General features: G+C 42.0%; 1 protein-coding gene across 1 annotated transcript in view; it reads left to right on the top strand.

Moving 5' to 3' along the window:
- Positions 1–2,239: 2,239 nt before the first annotated feature.
- LOC131417327 (phosphatidylcholine transfer protein-like) overlaps positions 2,240–17,985 on the top strand; it is a 28,160-nt gene continuing 12,414 nt past the window's right edge. The window contains exons 1-2 of the mRNA XM_058560615.1: positions 2,240–2,440; positions 13,650–13,767. Of these exons, the coding sequence (XP_058416598.1) occupies positions 2,315–2,440; positions 13,650–13,767 (244 nt within the window). The 5' untranslated portion in view covers positions 2,240–2,314. The remainder of the gene's footprint in view (positions 2,441–13,649; positions 13,768–17,985) is intronic.

Here is a 17,985-nt window from a genome sequence, read left to right as displayed (position 1 = left end):
TGTATAACCTAGGGCAGATGAGAATGCATATTTTCTACAGGGAGACAGGTGCCAAAAAGGAGGAGCCAGAAGGGTCCATCCAGAGATGCCTGGTAGTCCCTGCTCCCAAACGTATCAACCATTACATCACCCCTCTTCTCCTGTGAGTGAATGAGTGTGGCCAGAAGTATTGCTCTATAGGAAGGCAGTTCCTCCACAGAGAACCATGGGTGCAGGGGATGCGGTGGGGAGTAGCCGTCTCTTCTGACGATATCCAGGAGCTTGTGTCTCCGGCTTGCACTCTCTCTTCCCTTTCTGAAATCTGAGTGTACCCTTTGTTTTCAGCTAAACACTAGATTTAAGATTATTGTTGGTATATTTTATCCAGCATTTCCATGTTTGAGGCCAGGAGCTTCAGCTGTCATGTTGTGTGCAATTCCTCTAAAGAGTGTTTTTCACGAAGAAACAGGCAGGCCAGTTATAATAGGCAAGGCCTGAAGGAGAACAGGCCTTTCTAGACCTCTTTCCAAGCCTGTTTAGACTTCTGAGATTGCACAAAATAACTATTTCCTCATATGATTCTTTCCTTCATTAACTATTATAGTAAAAATAGTTAATTCATAAGTTAATTATTCATAATTAACAATAGATATTCATAATTAACAATATTCAATAGTTAATTCACAAGATAATTCAATAGTTAATAATTCATTATTATTATAGTAATAAAGTAAACATGAGTATAAATCTCAACATACCCCAGTATATACGTATTTACCTTCTGAATTTAGTAGGTAAACACACCTTTAAACACATGCAATAAATACAATTTCAATTTCCTGCTCTATATCTTACATCATGCATAATGCCATTTATACTCGCATTCTTATTTCTTGCATGATGCCATTTATACTCTTATCTTCATTAATCTGTTGCTATCTAGTGATAATGGTGCTGCTTCGTCAAAGCACACCTTATAATAGGACTCCTTGAAGACACCGGAAAATACTTCATAGCCAATGGTTTTTGATGAAATTGCTTTTTGCAATTGAATTTTAGTTTAAATATAATATAGTTGTTATAAAGACGAGAAAACTTAAGAAGCATTATAAAAACAGTAGGAAAGTATGTCTCTAATCTCTTGTGCATTTAGCCTAGGAAAATACCACATCCCTCCTCCCATCTTCATAAAACAAAACAGAACCAACATTCAACTGAATAAAGACGTAACTTATCTATGCTGCTGAATCTGATCTTATTTCTCTTCTTGGAAATTGGCAGAAACAGAGTTTGCCATCAACTTCAAGGCTCTCTTTCAAGTCCAGAACGAGAAACATTTCAACACAGTAATGTAAAACGAGTGGACATTTTTACTGAACACTTACTTTGATAGGCATTGTGCAGACATGTTCTATGTTTCCTTTATGTAGTCCCCTCCTCCATTGTAACTGGTTGCACAATTCTTAACCCATTTTACAGATTAGGAAACATGGGTTTCCAGAGTTTATTGGCACCCACGGGGTGTTACATTTTTTTGATGTTTAAACTACCTACTTTATTCAAAGTGAAGTACAGTCTGCTGGTAGGAAATACAGTAATACTCAAGGGACCTGAAGGAAGAAAAAGATCTTTGAGTTGCACAAAGATCCAAATTACGTAAGCTGCAGAAATCCTGGGTGGAGACCATGATACCTTTTAGATCATCTCTCACCCTCCAGCGTGGCAAATTACCTTGTAGATCCATTATGGTTTAGGTTCTTTAACTGTCTGTGTGCTATGGACCCCTTTGGCCTTCTGGTGAATTCCATGGACCCCCTTCTCAGAATAATGTTTTTAATGCATAACAGAAAGAATAGAAATTATATTGAAATATAGTTCTAGCATCTGACTCCTGAGATTTTCAAGCATTTCTGTCCATCTCACCTCCCAAAGCGCTCAGAGACTTTCCTTACCTTCTTCAGAGAAGGTAAAAAAGAGACACCCAAGCAGGTTTGGAAGGTGTGCGGGTGGGGAGGAGTATGACAACGGAAACAGTAGTGTCTTCCTTTTCTCTTCCAAAGCCTCCCCACTTCCCTAGCGCCTTCATCTTTTCCCAGATCAAGTCCAATTTCTCTCTAGTTTTACTTCTTTTCTATCAGCCCCATCTCTTGCTCGGCCCCGCCCAGTTTTCTAGACCCGCCACTCGCTGGCTCCACCTCCCTCTAGCCTCCTTCCACATGAATCCCGCTATCTCCCCTATCACTGCTCCGTTCCCTGCCAATCACGCGGGACCCTCTTGCCGCGCTCGGGAACCCAAACCGAGCCTGTTGGGCCGAGAAGCGGCGGCTGCGGCAGGATGGTCGGGGCGGCCGGAGGGTTCTCGGAGGAGCAATTCCGGGAGGCCTGCGCCGAGCTCGATCATCTCAGCTGGGAGCTGCTGGAGGAGGACCTGGACCTTCGCTTCTACCGGCTGCGGGACCAGGTAGCGGCCGGCCCGCTGCAGGACCGCGGGGTTGCCCTCCCCGCGGGGAGTGTGGGCCTGAGGCCGCGGAAGTCAGGACCGGGGCGGGTCTTCTGGAGCTGGGAGGAGCTAGCGCAGGGGTGATGCACCCGGCTAACTTTCCAGGGACAGATCTAGGGGAAGTCATCTAAATTCACCCTCAGGTCTGAGGCCCGATGGGGGACGTGGCGTTTTAGGAGCTAATGATAAAACTAAAACGTGGGTCTGCTGATTCTTAGCCCCATGTGCCTGCCTGTGGGAGACATGGATTCCCCACACCACCCCACGGTGGGTGCCAATGGTGTGTGTGTGGGGGAGTATCCTAGGGTTTGAATATAGGTGGGAAAAAGATTGGACTTTTCAGAGACTGGGTGTGCAGGGTGGCTAGTGTGTGTGGGCAGGAGTGTTGCCGAAAGGACCCACTATCGTCTCTAGTCATTTTAGATACTTGCTTCTTTTGGCTGCTGCCCCTTCCTTGTAAGTTGCACTTAATAACTTTAGTCTGAAGCTTCAGGAGGAAAGCGGAGGAGGAGTGGAGTGGGTTATTAAGCAAGTCGTGGGGCGCTCTTGGAGGCCTTTGGAAGCAGGTAGCCATCTAGGTGGAAGGGTGGCATTGCACCTGAACCCTGTCATCAGTTGCTCTGTGTGGTAGTAGTTGCATGGCAAATAGGTTAAAAGTCGCCTTTAGGCAAGGTAAGTGCAATCAAGGTTTCCTGGCAGAGGACCAGAGTATTCCAGAGTTAGGGCAGGGAGGAGCTCTGAATGTCTGTGTGGACCAGGGCCATGGGGTATAAGAAGATGAACGAGAGGCGCACAGTCTAGAGCAGGCAGAATTAATTCCCTAGTGTAATTGCAATTCCTTTATGCAGAAATGGACATGTTTTCAGACAGAATCCTTTTATCTTCTCTCTGACAGTTTCATTTTCCTTATCAGCTGCATCCAGGCAGCTGATCCAGCTTTTGTCAGTTGGACTGCTCAGACATGTCTGACATCTGGCCGGTTCCCCTCCCTTTCTTTCCTTTATGTTTGACACTCTGGGTGGCACCTCTCCTCCAGAATTGCAGTGACATCTTAACTAGTGTCGCTTCCTACTAGAGGCCTTCCACCTCTCTGATCCCTTCCATCCTACACATTACAGCCAGTCAAGCACCTGAAAGAGGCTGTGATCTTACTGCTTCCCTTTCAGTGCACTGTTGATTACAGAATTAATAATAATAACAACCATTGTAATAGCTAACACATTTCCTGCTTTCTTATGTTTGAGACACTATTTAAGTGCTTTACAGGTATTGACTTAACTCAACCCTCACATCAACCCTAATGTAAGGTACTATGATTACCACCTTTGTAGCTATATAGAAAGGAAGATAGGCAAAGGTTAATGTGATTGCTCAAGATTTGAACTGGGATCGAAACTCAGCTGTCCAGCTCCAGACAGGTGCCGTAAACACGTTCCTGCATTGCCTCTGAAAGAAGGCAGGTGCTGCCAGGTGGGCTCCACTGAGCTAATTTGGTCCCAACTCACAACTCCAGCTGTATCTCCCATGACTCACCCATACGTCTCCTTACAACATCATCCATGCAACCCAGACCACTCCGCCTCCCTCCCCACACTGGCCTGTGCTTTTTTGCTTTTGTGCCTTTTGTCCCAGAACATCTACTGCCTGTGAGCGAGACCGTGACTGGCTTTGTATTGTGTATTGTTTCCGTTGTGTATTGTTCTGTAGCAGGGCCCACGTCCCTCCTGTGGGGAGGACATGAGTGGTATTCTCAGTAGTTTTTATCTCTATGAAAAGATATGACTATACTATAAGATATGACTTATAGTGTATAAGTATAACTCATGTACTTACAGTATATAAGTACTATAGGATATGACTCATTTCAACCTGTTCTGGGAATGAGGGTAGTCATGGTACATTGATGTAAATTAGAAGCACTCCCAGAGAACTTCTATAAATTTGGAGGGCCATAAGATTCCCGTATATGTGCCGTCGAGCCTCAGCAGCTGGAATGGAGGCTCATTGCCCCGTGGTCACTTTGGTCTCCATCTGTAGTAAAATGTTAAGAGGCCCTATTGGGTCTGGGTAAAAGCCCTTTCCTAGGACCCTTACTGCATTCTGGCATTATCCAGCATTATTTGCTGCCTGACCCACTTTGCTAAAGCCTCATTTTCTTTCCAGGTTGACTCCCATCCTTCACTTTCCTCCTGGAAGCGAGTTCCCTCTAATCTCCAGTCAGTCAGTCTTTTCTTCTGAATACTGCTCTGCATCAGAGGTGAATTCAGCTTGTCCCACGCTATGCCCAGACCTGCACCTGTCTCCCCTAAACCCCTTCTGTCTTGTGGACCAGTGTTGTCTAATCCACCATGCATGTTGTTGCCGTTACTTGTATCTTCTTCCACCCGCACCCCAGCCATTTTACCCACACATGTGCTTATGGCCTTGGGTCCCCGAGTAGGGGTCAGACCAGAAGACCCTGGCCTCTCTGTCAATCTTCATATGGCTTAATCTGCTTGACCATTGCCCCAGGCGTTTCCAGGTCAAGTTTCTCATTGCAATCTTTGCCTTCTGGCTTTTTAAATTCCTCCAACTGGTATAAATAGAGTGGACTGGTTTGGGGCCGTTAATTTTGGGGACCAGCAGGGTCCACCCAACTTTTGATGGTGCTACATTAAGACCTTTACTTCAACCCCATGGATATCTACTTCATTTACCCTATTTCTTTCTTTCTTTTTTTTTTTTTATTGCTGGGGAAGTTTCGCTCTGAGCTGACAATTTTTGCCAATCTTCTACCTTTTTTCTTCCTATCCCCTCCCCAAAACCCCAGTACATACTTGTGTATAGTTGTAAGCTCTTCTGGTTCTTCCATGTAAGCCACTGCCACAGCATGGCTACTGACAGACAAGTGGTGTGGTTTCACGCCTGGGAACTGAACTCGGGCCACCGAAGTGGAGCGTGCACCGAACTTGAACCTCTAGGCCATCAGGGCTGGCCTAGCTAATGCCTGGACTTCTTACATTTTAATTTTTTTAATTTTAATTATTTTTTTTTTTTGTGAGGAAGATCAGCCCTGTGCTAACATCTGCCAATCCTCCTCTTTTTGTTTTTTTGCTGAGGAAGACTGGCCCTGGGCTAACATCTGTCCCATCTGTCTCCACTTTATATGGGACGCCACCACAATATGGCTTGCCAAGCCGTGCGTTGGTGCGTGCCCGGATCCAAACCAGTGAACCCCAGGCCACCGCAGCGGAGCGCGCGCACCTAACCGCTTGCACCACTGGGCCGGCCCCTGGACTTCTTACATTTTTAAATCTGAATGTCTGGCATTGTGAGAAGGGACTGCCTACATTGTGCCTTTGTCCTTTCATAGATCTCATCAAAGAGTTTGGTGAGGAGCAGACAGTTTGTTCCCAGGGGCTGTTCTTTCTTTGCTGTCGACCTACTGAAATACTTAGAGCCTGGCATTCTGGGAAAACTCTGTCTTTAGGAAGCCTGGGCTGAGAGAAAGTTTGGCCTTTAGGAGGGAGGCACAGATTTAACTCCCATGAGAACAGATTTGCCTCAACGGATGAGAAACTTCCACAGCCATTCCTGCAAGTGGGATCATAATCCAGTTTACATCCTGAGCTTGATTACTTCAGGATTACAGGACTATTCTGCTCCCTTCTTCCACCCTTCTACCTCTCTCCTATGGAGGGAGTAGTTACCAGCGTGATTCATAGAACAATTATTGAACCTAGGATACTAATAAGCCATAATTTACTAGTGGGCAGGGCCACCATGTCTTAGAGCTGAACACCCATGTGTGGCATTCCTCTCCTTCCTGCCACAGACTGAGGCCAGCTGTCTCTCTCTTTCTTCTTTTCCATCTTCCCTGAGCACACACCTGGATAGATATTTTGGATCCTCAGTTCTCGCTCTCCTTACTTCTCTCTCAGGATGCGCGTGTGGTATGAAGCAGTATGAGAATGCTGGTCCCAAGATTTAGATTTGGGAGAAAGAGGAGAGGGGTGGGTAGGACCCCCCACTTCTGTCTCCTGGGGCAAGCAAAGCTTCTTGCTCTCTCTCCTTGTCTTTCATCAGATCCCTGCATGGGGATTACAGAAGGTAGCTATTAATAAAGCAAAACTCTGATTTTCATGGGCCTTGGGAACCCTTCAAGAGAAAAGGTGACTTGTCAGGAAGGATTTGAACATTCCGGATCCTTACCAGGTGAACTAGGGGCTGAATCAGGGGCAGTTCCAAATGGAAGATAGTTCTTGCTTGGTCTTCCAACCTACTGTTGACATTGGAGTCACCACCTATGGGTGGAAGGAGAATTCTAGCAGACTCTCCAATGGGAATAGTTTGTAATTCCTGAAGCTCAACATTCCCTGACATTATTTTGGGAGGCTATTTTACGCTTCAGGGAAATTATGCAAAGGAAGATGTTCTTATACGAAAGGGAGAATCCATGCAAATATGAACCTTTGAATGTTAGCCTGGGACTTTTAATGTGTTTTTCAGACGCAGAAAAGCTTAGAGACACACAAAACTGCCTTATCTTGCCATTTAGATTAGGATAGACACTTTTCCATAGCTACGTTTGGGTTATCTGAATGTACCCTAATGAAAAGAACACTCCAAAATATTTGTTCATGTATTCATTCGAGCCATCTTTCAGTACCTGTGGCTTTATGCTAAGGTCTGGGGATACCTGATGAATAAGACAAACTTGATCCCTTCAAGAAGCTTTAAACAGGCACTTTTTCTGTTATGTAGGTCTGAGTTTCTGACCTATTTCATTTTTTCCCCTTGAAAATCTTCTTTTAACATTCCTTCCGGAGTAGGTCTGCTGCAGCTCGATTCCCTCAGTTCTTATTTGTCTGAAAAAGTTTTTATTTCTCCTTGACTTTTGTAGGGCAGTTTTGTTGGATATAGAATTCTAAATCAGTGGCTTGTTTCTTTCAATATATTATATGATTCACTCCACTCTCTTTTTGCGTGGATTGTTTCTGATGAGATGTCTGCTGTCATTCTCATCTTTGTTCCTATGTAAGTACAGTGGTCCCCTCTTCCCTCCTGCTTCTTTCAACATTTTCTCTTTTCCTTTGTTTTTCTGAGTTTGAATATGATGTATTTACGATTTTTTTGTATTTATCCTGTATGGTGTGCTCAAGATTGGCAGATTTACTTTGAAGAGTGGTCTGAGCTTAAATGGTAAACCCTCATGTGATTCAAATTAAAATATCAATATTTGGGGGCTCATGACACAAAGATTCCATTCTTATATGTGTAATTGCAATATGACTCTAGAGAAATTCAGAGTTTTCCTGGGTTGTATGTATTGAAAGTGGTGGTTGCATTGGTCTCAAGCAGGGATTGCCAAACTTTTTCTGTAAAGGGCTAAATAGTAAATATTTTAGGCTTTGTAGGCCAGGAAGCAAAATGGAGGATATTATGTAGGTACTTATATAACCATATAAAAATGTAAATACCATTCTTACCTTGTGGACTGTTCAAAAAATAGCTAGCATGACAGATTTGGCAACTCCTGTTCTAAAGGATAGATTTTTTTTTTGTGAGGAGATCAGCCCTGTGCCAATATCTGCCAATCCTCCTCTTTTTTTGCTGAGGAAGACTGGCCCTGGGCCAACATCCGTGCCTATCTTCCTGCACTCTATATGGGACACCGCCACAGCATGGCTTGCCAAGCAGTGCGTCAGTGGGCACCCGGGATCCGAACTGGCGAACCCCCGGCTGCCGCAGTGGAGTGCGCGCACTTAACCGCTTGTGCCACTGGGCCAGCCCCTAAAGGATAGTTTTAATGCTTAATTTCTTTGTCTTTTTAGGATTTATGAGCCTAAGACCCTAGCTGAGTCTCACTTTCCTCATCTCTAAACTGGAGATAATTCCTGTTCTGCCAAATTTGTACAGGGATCCAGTGAGAGGATACATTTTGAAGCCCCTAGTAAATTAAATGGTGTTTGGTTGTGAGCTATAGATGAGTGTAAATGTCCCAGTATACCCACCACAGGCCTTGTTTACACCTGTTGTCCAGGTGAAAATTTTTCCAACTCCTCTTTCACTCTCTAAAGTGTGCTGGTTGGAATAATAAATTATATGGTCACCCTAGCTAGAGTCACATGCACTCCAGACCGAATATAACTCATCTAGCGCTATGTTTGGGGAGGTCGGCGACAATTTGGAGGCAGTTCCGTAGAACCTGAACTCGGCTGTCAGATCACTGGCTTCAAGTCCAGGTTGTACCATCATTAGTTGTGTGACTTGGGGTGAGTTTCATGACCTCTTTTTTTTAACAGCTTGCTTGACGTATCATTTATAAACAATAAAATTCACTCATTTTAAGTGTACAATTCAATGATTTTTAGTAAATTTATGGAGTTATGCAACCTTCACCACAATCTAATCTTAGAACATTTGTGTTACCCCCAAAAGAAAGCTGTGGCCCATTTGCAGTCACTCCCTGTCCCCACTCCCAATCCCAGACAACCACCAAGCTGTTTCCTGTCTCTGTAGGTCTGCCTTTTCCACATATTTCTCAGAGCTTCTTCAAACCTCAGTTTCCTTGTCTGAAAAGTGGGTTAACTGATGGTCCGTAACTCATATTATCATTGTGTGGATTAGGTGGGATAATACATGTAAAGTATTAGCCCAGTGCCTGGTATTCATGAAGCGCTCAATAAGTATTAGCTATCATCATTATTTTACCTAGCTGTCTGCAATTCTAAGGGATCGGATGCATCACATTTTCCTAGAGAGATCTAAAACAGTAAATCCAATTTAGTCAATGTCTTTTTTCACCCTCTTGGTACACACTTCCCAGTGGCAGTGCAGGGAACTGACTCCTGCCATTAGAAGTGACTCTCTCGGATGAAAAATGCTTACTTTTCACACAATGTGAGTCTTTACTTGCCACAGAGGGGCTGGAGTTCCACAGTTGTAGATCAGAGAGGCTTCCTGTCCCCCTGAGGAATGGCAATGAACTCTTCAGTGAGAGGCAAAGAAAAATCAAAGGCGGCTTGATTGGGTGGTAGATTGGAGAATATTGTACCTGAGTCCTATCTGTTCTAGTAGGGACTGTGTACTGACTCAGGCTGAGGGTGGGCCAAAGTTTAGGGGCCTGGAAGAAGGAGAGAAGGTTAAGCGGTTCTGTTAACAAGCATTTTGTTCTGATTGATCACCACGGATAAGCAGTTCAGCTAATCACTGATGAGGCAACGAAAGTGAAGTTAGAGGCTTTGTGTCTCGCCTTGTTGTAGGTAAACAATGGGGGCCTCTGTGAGTCTTATCTAAGTCCTGTGGGGAATGGTGGTTCTTGGCAATAAACTCTTTTCTGGAACACAAAGAGTAGGGGGATTTCTAAACCTTCACTGTTTTCCTGGCTCACAGGACTCAAGTAAAATTTATTGTCAGGAAGGATCACTTGCATCAGTTAGGATTGCTTTTAGCTGCAAGTAACAGAACACTGGACTAACAATGACTTAAACAAAGAGAGGTTTATTTTTCTCACCTAAGAAGTAGTTCAGAGATCAACAGTTGCTGCTATTGGTCTAGCTGATCGATGATGCCAGTAAAGCTCTTGGAGTCTTTTTTCTCTGCCTTCCCATGTTTGTTACCTCTTTATCCCCAAATAGTTGCTGCAGCTCCAAACATCTGTATTCAAAACTGGAAAGAGGTGTCATATGGCTACCTCTACCTGCATAGGAGACCAGGGCATTTACTAGCTGTGCACATTGCCATAGAGGTTCTCTTAGCAAGAAAGAAAGGAGTATATGCTGTACCAAATCTTCTATTTCTTCTGGTAGTTGTATCCTACACAAGATATTGACTGATTCTCTATCATCAAATAATTCTTTTACTATCTGAAGTGTAGGAAATGAAATGTCCTATAAATGGAGCATCAGAAAAGTATGCAGCATGTTTTATTCTAGATAAATAAGTGGACCTATTCTTGGAAGTGGTTTTCTGGAGGAGCTTCAGGAAATGCCAGGAACCTCTTGAGTCAACTTAGTTGTAGTCATTTATGGAAATGTTAATAAGCTTAGGAACATGTCTGCAACAAATGTTGCAGAGAGTTAATATCTTTGATTTTCAAGAGATCTCACACATCAGTAATAAAAACTTGGCCAAAATCAAGCTAAGATTTATACTTTTTCCTTCCAATTGTTTATACAAACAATGGTGCCTAATCCTGGTGAGTTGCTGTGCTCCTTTGCTACTGGTGAGAATATAAATTGGTACAAACTTTCTTAAAGGTTTATAAAAAGTATAAAGAACCTTAAAATGTTAATACTCTTTACCCTAAAATTTATCTCTAAGGAAGCTTAGCTAGTGAAAAAATTAGAATTATGGATCATTTTGGTCCATATGAAATAATAGCTTATTCCAGCAGTATTTATATTTGTAAAAATATTTGGAAACAGAAATAACTTATGAGAATAATTAAATTAGATGTGATCTCTCCATAGCCTCAGTAAAATATTGTTAAAAATAAGAATATAAGCTTTTTATACCATATTATTCCGATTTTGTAATGTATAGAAGTATTTATTTACTTAAAAGAAATATGTCAAAGATTACCAATAGGTATTTGTGGATTATGAAGTTACATGCCTTTTTATTTTCTTTATTCTTTTTGGCATTTTCCAACTTTCCTACAATGAATATGAATTATTTTTATAGTTATAAAAAATTCACTTTATTTTTTAAAAGACAAAATAAAAATATGATTATGTTTGCTGGAATTCTTTTTTAAAAGAAATAATGGGTGAAAAGGTGCTTTGATCCAAGAATTTGGGTGGGGCTGTTTAGCCCTTGAAAAGAACATTTTATTGAGAGACTAGGAAAGATGTTACCGAGCATTTTGTTCCTCTGGAGTTCTGGCCTTTCTCAGTTCTGTCTCGAAGGGAGTATTTAAAGGAAGTTGTGACAATAGTTCATTCTTCTGTATTCACGTAAATCACATCGTTCTGTTTTTCTCTTCCTAGCAGGCTTTCTGTTTTTATTTTCTGTGATGTGTGTAGGACTGACGTCACTAAGGACTGTAACTACATTCAGGAGGGGAAGGGAACCAGTTTAAGGAAAGAGTTTGCCTTAATTTATCCATATAACCAGAGCTAACTCATGTAAGGTTGGGGAGATAATTAACTCACAATTATCTCTTTTATTCAGTGTGGGTAGAAAATGGGGCCACAATATTCGTGAACAAAGAGCTAATTGTATCTCTTTCAAAGCTGATTAAAATGTGTGTGGGTGTCAGTATGTGGTATGTAGAAACCCTCACTATCTTCCCACATGTGAACGTGAGGGGAGCAGACAGGAGGGAGAAGGGGATCTTTCTCCTGAGATCTGCCCTTCCATTGGGGCATCCATGGCACAGCACTTAAGTTCAGATCTGCTAGTTTGTCATTTGATGGTTGGAAACCCTTGGTATAAAGTGGCATACTTCTACAGCTGGAAAATCCTTATGAACTCAATTTCAATGTTACCTTCCATTTCTGGCTGGGTTTTTCACATACATCTGAAATTCCTAACCTGGGCTGTATTAATCCCTGGGCTATGCCACCTGAGCCAGGAAACCCTTGAAGTCTCAGAATCTCTAGAAAGATTCACCATGTTTACTCCTTGACTTCACATAAGTCCTTGGCATGATGTTTAAGAAGATGGCTCGATTCATGTTCAATTAACCAATAACATTGAATTAGCACTAAAAGCTTCAGTTTTGTTTATTTGTTTTGTTTGTTTTCTTTTGCATTGAAACTGGTCTTGGTCTTGGTCTAAGAGCCCCTGGTTTCATCTTAACAATAGAGCCTTTAGGCAAGGTGATGGTCAGGAATTGTTAGTTGCCCTTGACCAGAGTGAGATGTCTAGTGCGGCAACTCTAGCCCAGAGCCCTCACGGACAAGGATGTGGCTTAATGTGGAAACAAGGGAAATCTCTTTTTGTACTTTGGAATCTAGAAATGGTCTTTTTATGCATTCAAGGGACTGATATGATTTGAAGCTGGTATTTTTTCCCCTTTTCATTCTTTTATATACAAGTGCTTTATATAAAAAAGAGGCAGCTATTGAAAAATTCTGTCTTGCAATTGATACAACAATGTGTTGGGTTTCATCATGCCCTGAGGATAACCAGAATAGTTACCTGTCCCTGGACTGCAGGCTGCCTATATGACACCCCCACTTGGATGTTCACTGAGCATCTCTATCTCAACTTGCCCAGAGTAGAACTCCTGATTACCCCACACCCTACAAACCACCTCTCCCCAAGTTTTCTCTCTCTTAGAAAATGGAGCTCCCATCTACTGGTTGTTCAAGCAAACGTTCTAAGAGTTATCCTCATTTCTTTGCTTTCTCTTTCCCCACAGCCCATCTGTCAGCAATTCCTGTTGACATGACTTCCAAAATACGTTTCTAATCACTGACTTCTCTCCTTCACTGTTGTCACCTCCATGTTCAAATCACCATCATCTCTTATCTGGACTGGTCTCCTAAACCATCTCCTTGCTCCATTACGATCTATTTTCTACCAAGCAGCAAGAGTCGTCTTTTTAAAGTCATTCTCCTGTTTAAAGTTGTCCCCTGTTTAGAGTCATTTATTAGTTTTCCATAGCAGCTAGAAAAAATCTTTACCCCTTTCCCTGGTTTCCAAAGCTCCTTGGGGCCAGGCCTCCACTACCCCTCTGACCTCGGCTCCTACCCATCTCCCTCATCCAGTTCTCCAGACCCCTGACTTCCTGTTCTTTGAACATTCCAATCTGTCAACCTGAGGACCCGGTTGAGAGTGGGCTTTACTCATCTTCCGTGGTGGCTCCTTCTAATATTTAGAACAAGGTGGTCTGATGAATGCTATCCCTCATAGACGCCTTTCCTGACCACCTGATTATATAGGATGCCGCCCCCCAGCCCCCAAAGCAGGCACCATTTATGACACAACCCTTCTTATATCCTATTTAAATTACCTGGACAATCTTGATAGCTATCACCACCCTCCATGTCTACAGCCAAATATAAGACCCATGAGAGCAGGGACCCCATCTGTTTTCTCACCGTTGCATCACCGAGACCACAGAGGAGGCTCCCAATAAATGGTGTTGCATGAACAGCTGTTTTTCCTGTGCTGTGTAATCCAGCTGTCTCTCAACTTGGGCATCAATAGGTTGTTTCTGCCTGTTCTGTTTTCACAGGAGACTGGACTTTATACATATAAATACTTTGGTGTTCTGAAGGACTGCCCGCCGGCTCTACTCGCAGATGTCTATATGGACATAGACTACAGAAAAGAGTGGGACCAAAATGTTAAAGGTGAGTGATACCTACTATGTTTTAAAAATGAATTAGAAAGTAGAATCTATTGTTATTTATTCTAGTCAGTAGAAAGCAACAGGTTTAATTTCTACTATATTATGTTTCGTTTTTCATTTTGGCCTGAAAGTCTTAGGTGCTGGGCTGACATGTGCCTTTGCTCTTCTAGGACTCACTCCTTGCATGCTCTTAGATCTGCTGTGCAGTTTGCTCTGAGGGCTACTTTGTTCTCACTGTAAGTTCGTTGTCATCCCATATACCTAGGTCATCATGGAAGGCTTCTTGGAGGTGGTGTCCAAGCTTTGTTTTTATAAAAGTTTATAAAACTTAATAGTTTAAACTACTAAATTACTTTAAAACATAAAAGTTTATAAGACAAGTTTATAAAATAAAGTTTTATAAACAACAAGAATACATGTATTGAGGAGGTGAGAGAGTGAGGGGATGAGTGGTGTAAAGGCATTCGAGGCCCAGGAACAGCATGAGTAAGGTGAAGAAGGCATGAAACAGCATGAGATGTGCAGACACTGAGAGCAGGTTGGTGGTGTTGGGTTGCTGGGGTGGCAGACTCTGAACTGGGTGGGAGGATCAGCAAGGGCCTGGCCTGGCCACCAGGCTACAGTTCTTAGATTTTACCCTCTAAGTGGTGGAGTGTTATGAGAGGCATTAAATAGGGAGTCCCCCTGCCACCCCGGTCATGGTGGAGGAGAACTACGGAGCCAGCCCAGGGGCACATTAACTCTGATGGACCCTTGCTGTAGTCAGGACTCTTGGTTGCAAGTAACAAAAAGCCAACAAATGCCAGTGTAAGAAAAGGGAAAAAGTTTCTTGGTTCATGACTTTGAAAAGTCCATGGGTTTCTGGCTTCCAGGACAGCTGCATCTAATACTTAAATAATTTCTCCATCTCGACGCTGTTTTCTCCTGTGATGACCTAATTCTCAGGTAGATTCTGAGGTCATGGCATAGACGGCCACTAGAAGATCCAAGCTTGTATTCTAACCATAGAAATACCCCCAGAGGAAGAAGAATGAGAATTCCACTTTCGTATCAATGGCAGCCAGAGTTCAGGATTGGCTCTCAGCACCTCAGCATGGATCACGTGCTTATTTCCTGTGGACGTTTGTCACGGTTTTGGGTGACTTAGTGTTTTCAAATAAAGCTTCCTATGTAGGAGGAATTGTGATGCTTATCTATTTAAGGGAGAAGCCAGACCTTCTCTGTCCCAGTCTCCCTAGCTGCCAGGGTCCGGTCTTGTGATATAGAGGTTTTCAATAAGACGCACATGTGGCTTCAGTTTGGGCGAAAGCAACTCGAGGAAGCAGACAACATGCAAAAGTCCATTTTCCGGTGACGGTCAGGGCTAAGGTATCTGACTTTTGGGGAAACAGTTGCAGAGCCTCTAATGTTTGGTACTCAGCATCGGCAGTTCATGCTATGGTGTCCGGTCCAGTGGCAGCAGCCATTTGGCTTCTCTGGAACAATCTTGAGGTTCTAAACCTAACTCTGGTCCTCCTAGATATAATTTTTTTGTTTTTTTGGTGAGGAATAGTGGCCTGAACTAACACCTGTTGCCAATTAACCTCTCTTTGCTTGAGGAGCACTGGCCCTGAGCTAACATTTGTGACCATCTTCCTCCGTTTTATATGTGGGTCCTGGCCACAGCAAAGTATGGTGAATGGTGTAGGGCTGTGCCCGGGATCAGAACCCACAAACCCAGGCTGCCAAAGTGGAACGCATGAACTTGCCCATTACACCACTGGGCTGGCCCACTCTTAGGTATTCTTTGAGCTACCTGAGAGCCTTTCCTAAGCTACTTTTTGGCCTAAACTTTTTTTTTTTTAAGGTCATATTGGTTTATAACGTTATGTAATTTCAAGTATACATCATTGTATATTAGCTTCTGTATAGCTTCATCGTGTTCACCACCAATAGTCTAGTTTTATCTGTCACCATACATATGTGCACCTTTTCCCATTTTGCCCATCCCCCCCACACGCTTTTCCCCTCTGGAAGCCACTAATGTGTTCTCTTTATCCATGTGTTTATCTTCCACATATGGGTGAAATCATATGGTGTTTGTCTTTTTCTGTCTGGCTTATTTCACTTAACCCAATACCCTCAAGGTCCATCCACATTGTTGCAAATGGCACGATTCTGTCTTTGTTTATGGCTGAGTAGTATTCCATTGTTTATATATACACCATATCTTCTTTATTCATTCATCAGTTGAGGGACATTTGCGTTGCTTCCATGACTTGGCTATAGTGAATAATGCTGTGATGAACAGAGAGGTGCCTAGATCTCTTTCTGTTGTTTATTTCATGTTCTTTGGATAAATACCCAGTGGTGGGATAACTGCATCATATAGTATTTCTATTTTTAATTTTTTGAGAAATCTCCATACTGTTTTCCATAGTGACTGCACCAGTTTATGTTCCCACCAGGAGTGTATGAGGGTTCCCTTTTCTCCACATCCTTTCCAACACTTATTATTTCTCGTCTTGTTAATTATAGCCATTCTGATGGGTGTAAGGTGACATTTCATTGTCATTTTAATTTGCATTTCGCTAATAATTAGTGATGTTGAACATCTTTTCATGTGCCTCTTGGCCATCTGTATATCTTCTTTGGAAAAACATATGTTCATATCCTCTGCCCATTTTTTGATAGGGTTGTTTGTTTTTTTGTTGTTGAGTTTTATGAGTTCTTTGTATATTTTGGAAATCAACCCCTTGTTGGATGTATGATTTGCAAATATTTTCTCCCAGTTGGTGGATTGTCTTTTCTTTTTGTTCCTGGTTTCCTTTGCCTTGCAGTAGCTTTTTAGTCTTATAGTAGTCCCATTTGTTTATTTTTTCTTTTGTTTCCCTTGCCTGAGTAGACATGATATTCAAAAAGATGCTGCTAAGACCGATGTCAAAGAGTGTACTACCTATATTTTCCTCTAGGGGTTTTATGATTTCAGGTTTTACATTCAAGTCTTTAATCCATTTTGAGTTAATTTTTGTGTATGGTGTAAGATAATGGTCCACTTTCATTTTTTGCATGTGGCTCTCCAGTTTTCCCAACAGCATTTATTGAAGAGACTTTCCTTTCTCTGTTGGATGTTCTTACCTCCTTTGTTGAAGATGAGTTGTCCACAGATGTGTGGTTTTATTTCTGGGATTTCACTTCTTTTCCATTGATCTGTGAGTCTGTTTTTGTGCCATTCCCATGCTGTTTTGATTACTATAGCTTTATAGTATATTTTGAAGTCAGGAATTGTGATGCTTCTAGCTTTGTTTTTTTTTCCTCAGGATTTCTTTGTCTATTCCAGATTTTTTATTGTTCCATATAAATTTTAGGATTCTTTGTTCTATTTCCCTGAAGAATGTTCTTGGGATTCTGATTGGGATTGCATTGACTCTGCAGATTGCTTTAGGTAATATGGACATTTTAACTATGTTTATTCTTCCAATCCATGAGCATAGAATATCTTTCCATTTCTTTATGTCTTCTTTGATTTCTTTCAATAATGTCATATAGTTTTAGTGTATAGTTCTTTCACCTCCTTGGTTTAGTTTATTCCTAGATATTTTATTGTTGTTTTTGCAGTTGTAAATGGGATTGTATTCTTGACATCTCTTTATGCTAGTTCATTATTAGTGTATAGAGAAACAACTGATTTTTGTAAGGCAACTTTGTACCCTGCAATTTTGCTGTGGTTGTTGATTATTTCTAAGAGATTTATGGTTGATTCTTTAGGGTTTTCTACATATAGAATCATGTCATCTGCAAATAGCAAGAGTTTTACTTCTTCCTTTCCAATTTGGATCCCTTCTATTTCTATTCTATTTCTATTTCTTGCCTAATTTCTCTGGCCAAAACCTCCAGTACTATGTTGAATAGGAGTGGCAAGAGTGGGCACTGTTGTCTTGTTTCCATTCTCAGAGGGATGGCTTTCACTTTTTCACCATTAAGTATGATGTTGGCTGTGGGTTTGTCACATATGGCCTTAATATGTTGAGGTACTTTCCTTCTAGAATACCCATTTTGTTGAGAGTTTATATCATAAATGGATGTTGGATCTTGTCAAATGCTTTCTCTGCATCTATTGAGATGATCATGTGATGTTTGTTCTTCATTTTGTTAGTATGGTATATCACATTGATTTATTTGCAGATGTTCAACCATCTCCGTGTCCCTGGTATAAATCCCATTTGATCATGGTATATGG

Source organism: Diceros bicornis, chromosome 18 (genome assembly GCF_020826845.1).
Source record: "Diceros bicornis minor isolate mBicDic1 chromosome 18, mDicBic1.mat.cur, whole genome shotgun sequence".
Lineage (NCBI taxonomy): Eukaryota > Metazoa > Chordata > Mammalia > Perissodactyla > Rhinocerotidae > Diceros > Diceros bicornis.
Note: the sequence above shows the minus strand (reverse complement) of the source record. Positions and strands in the feature narration are given on the sequence as shown.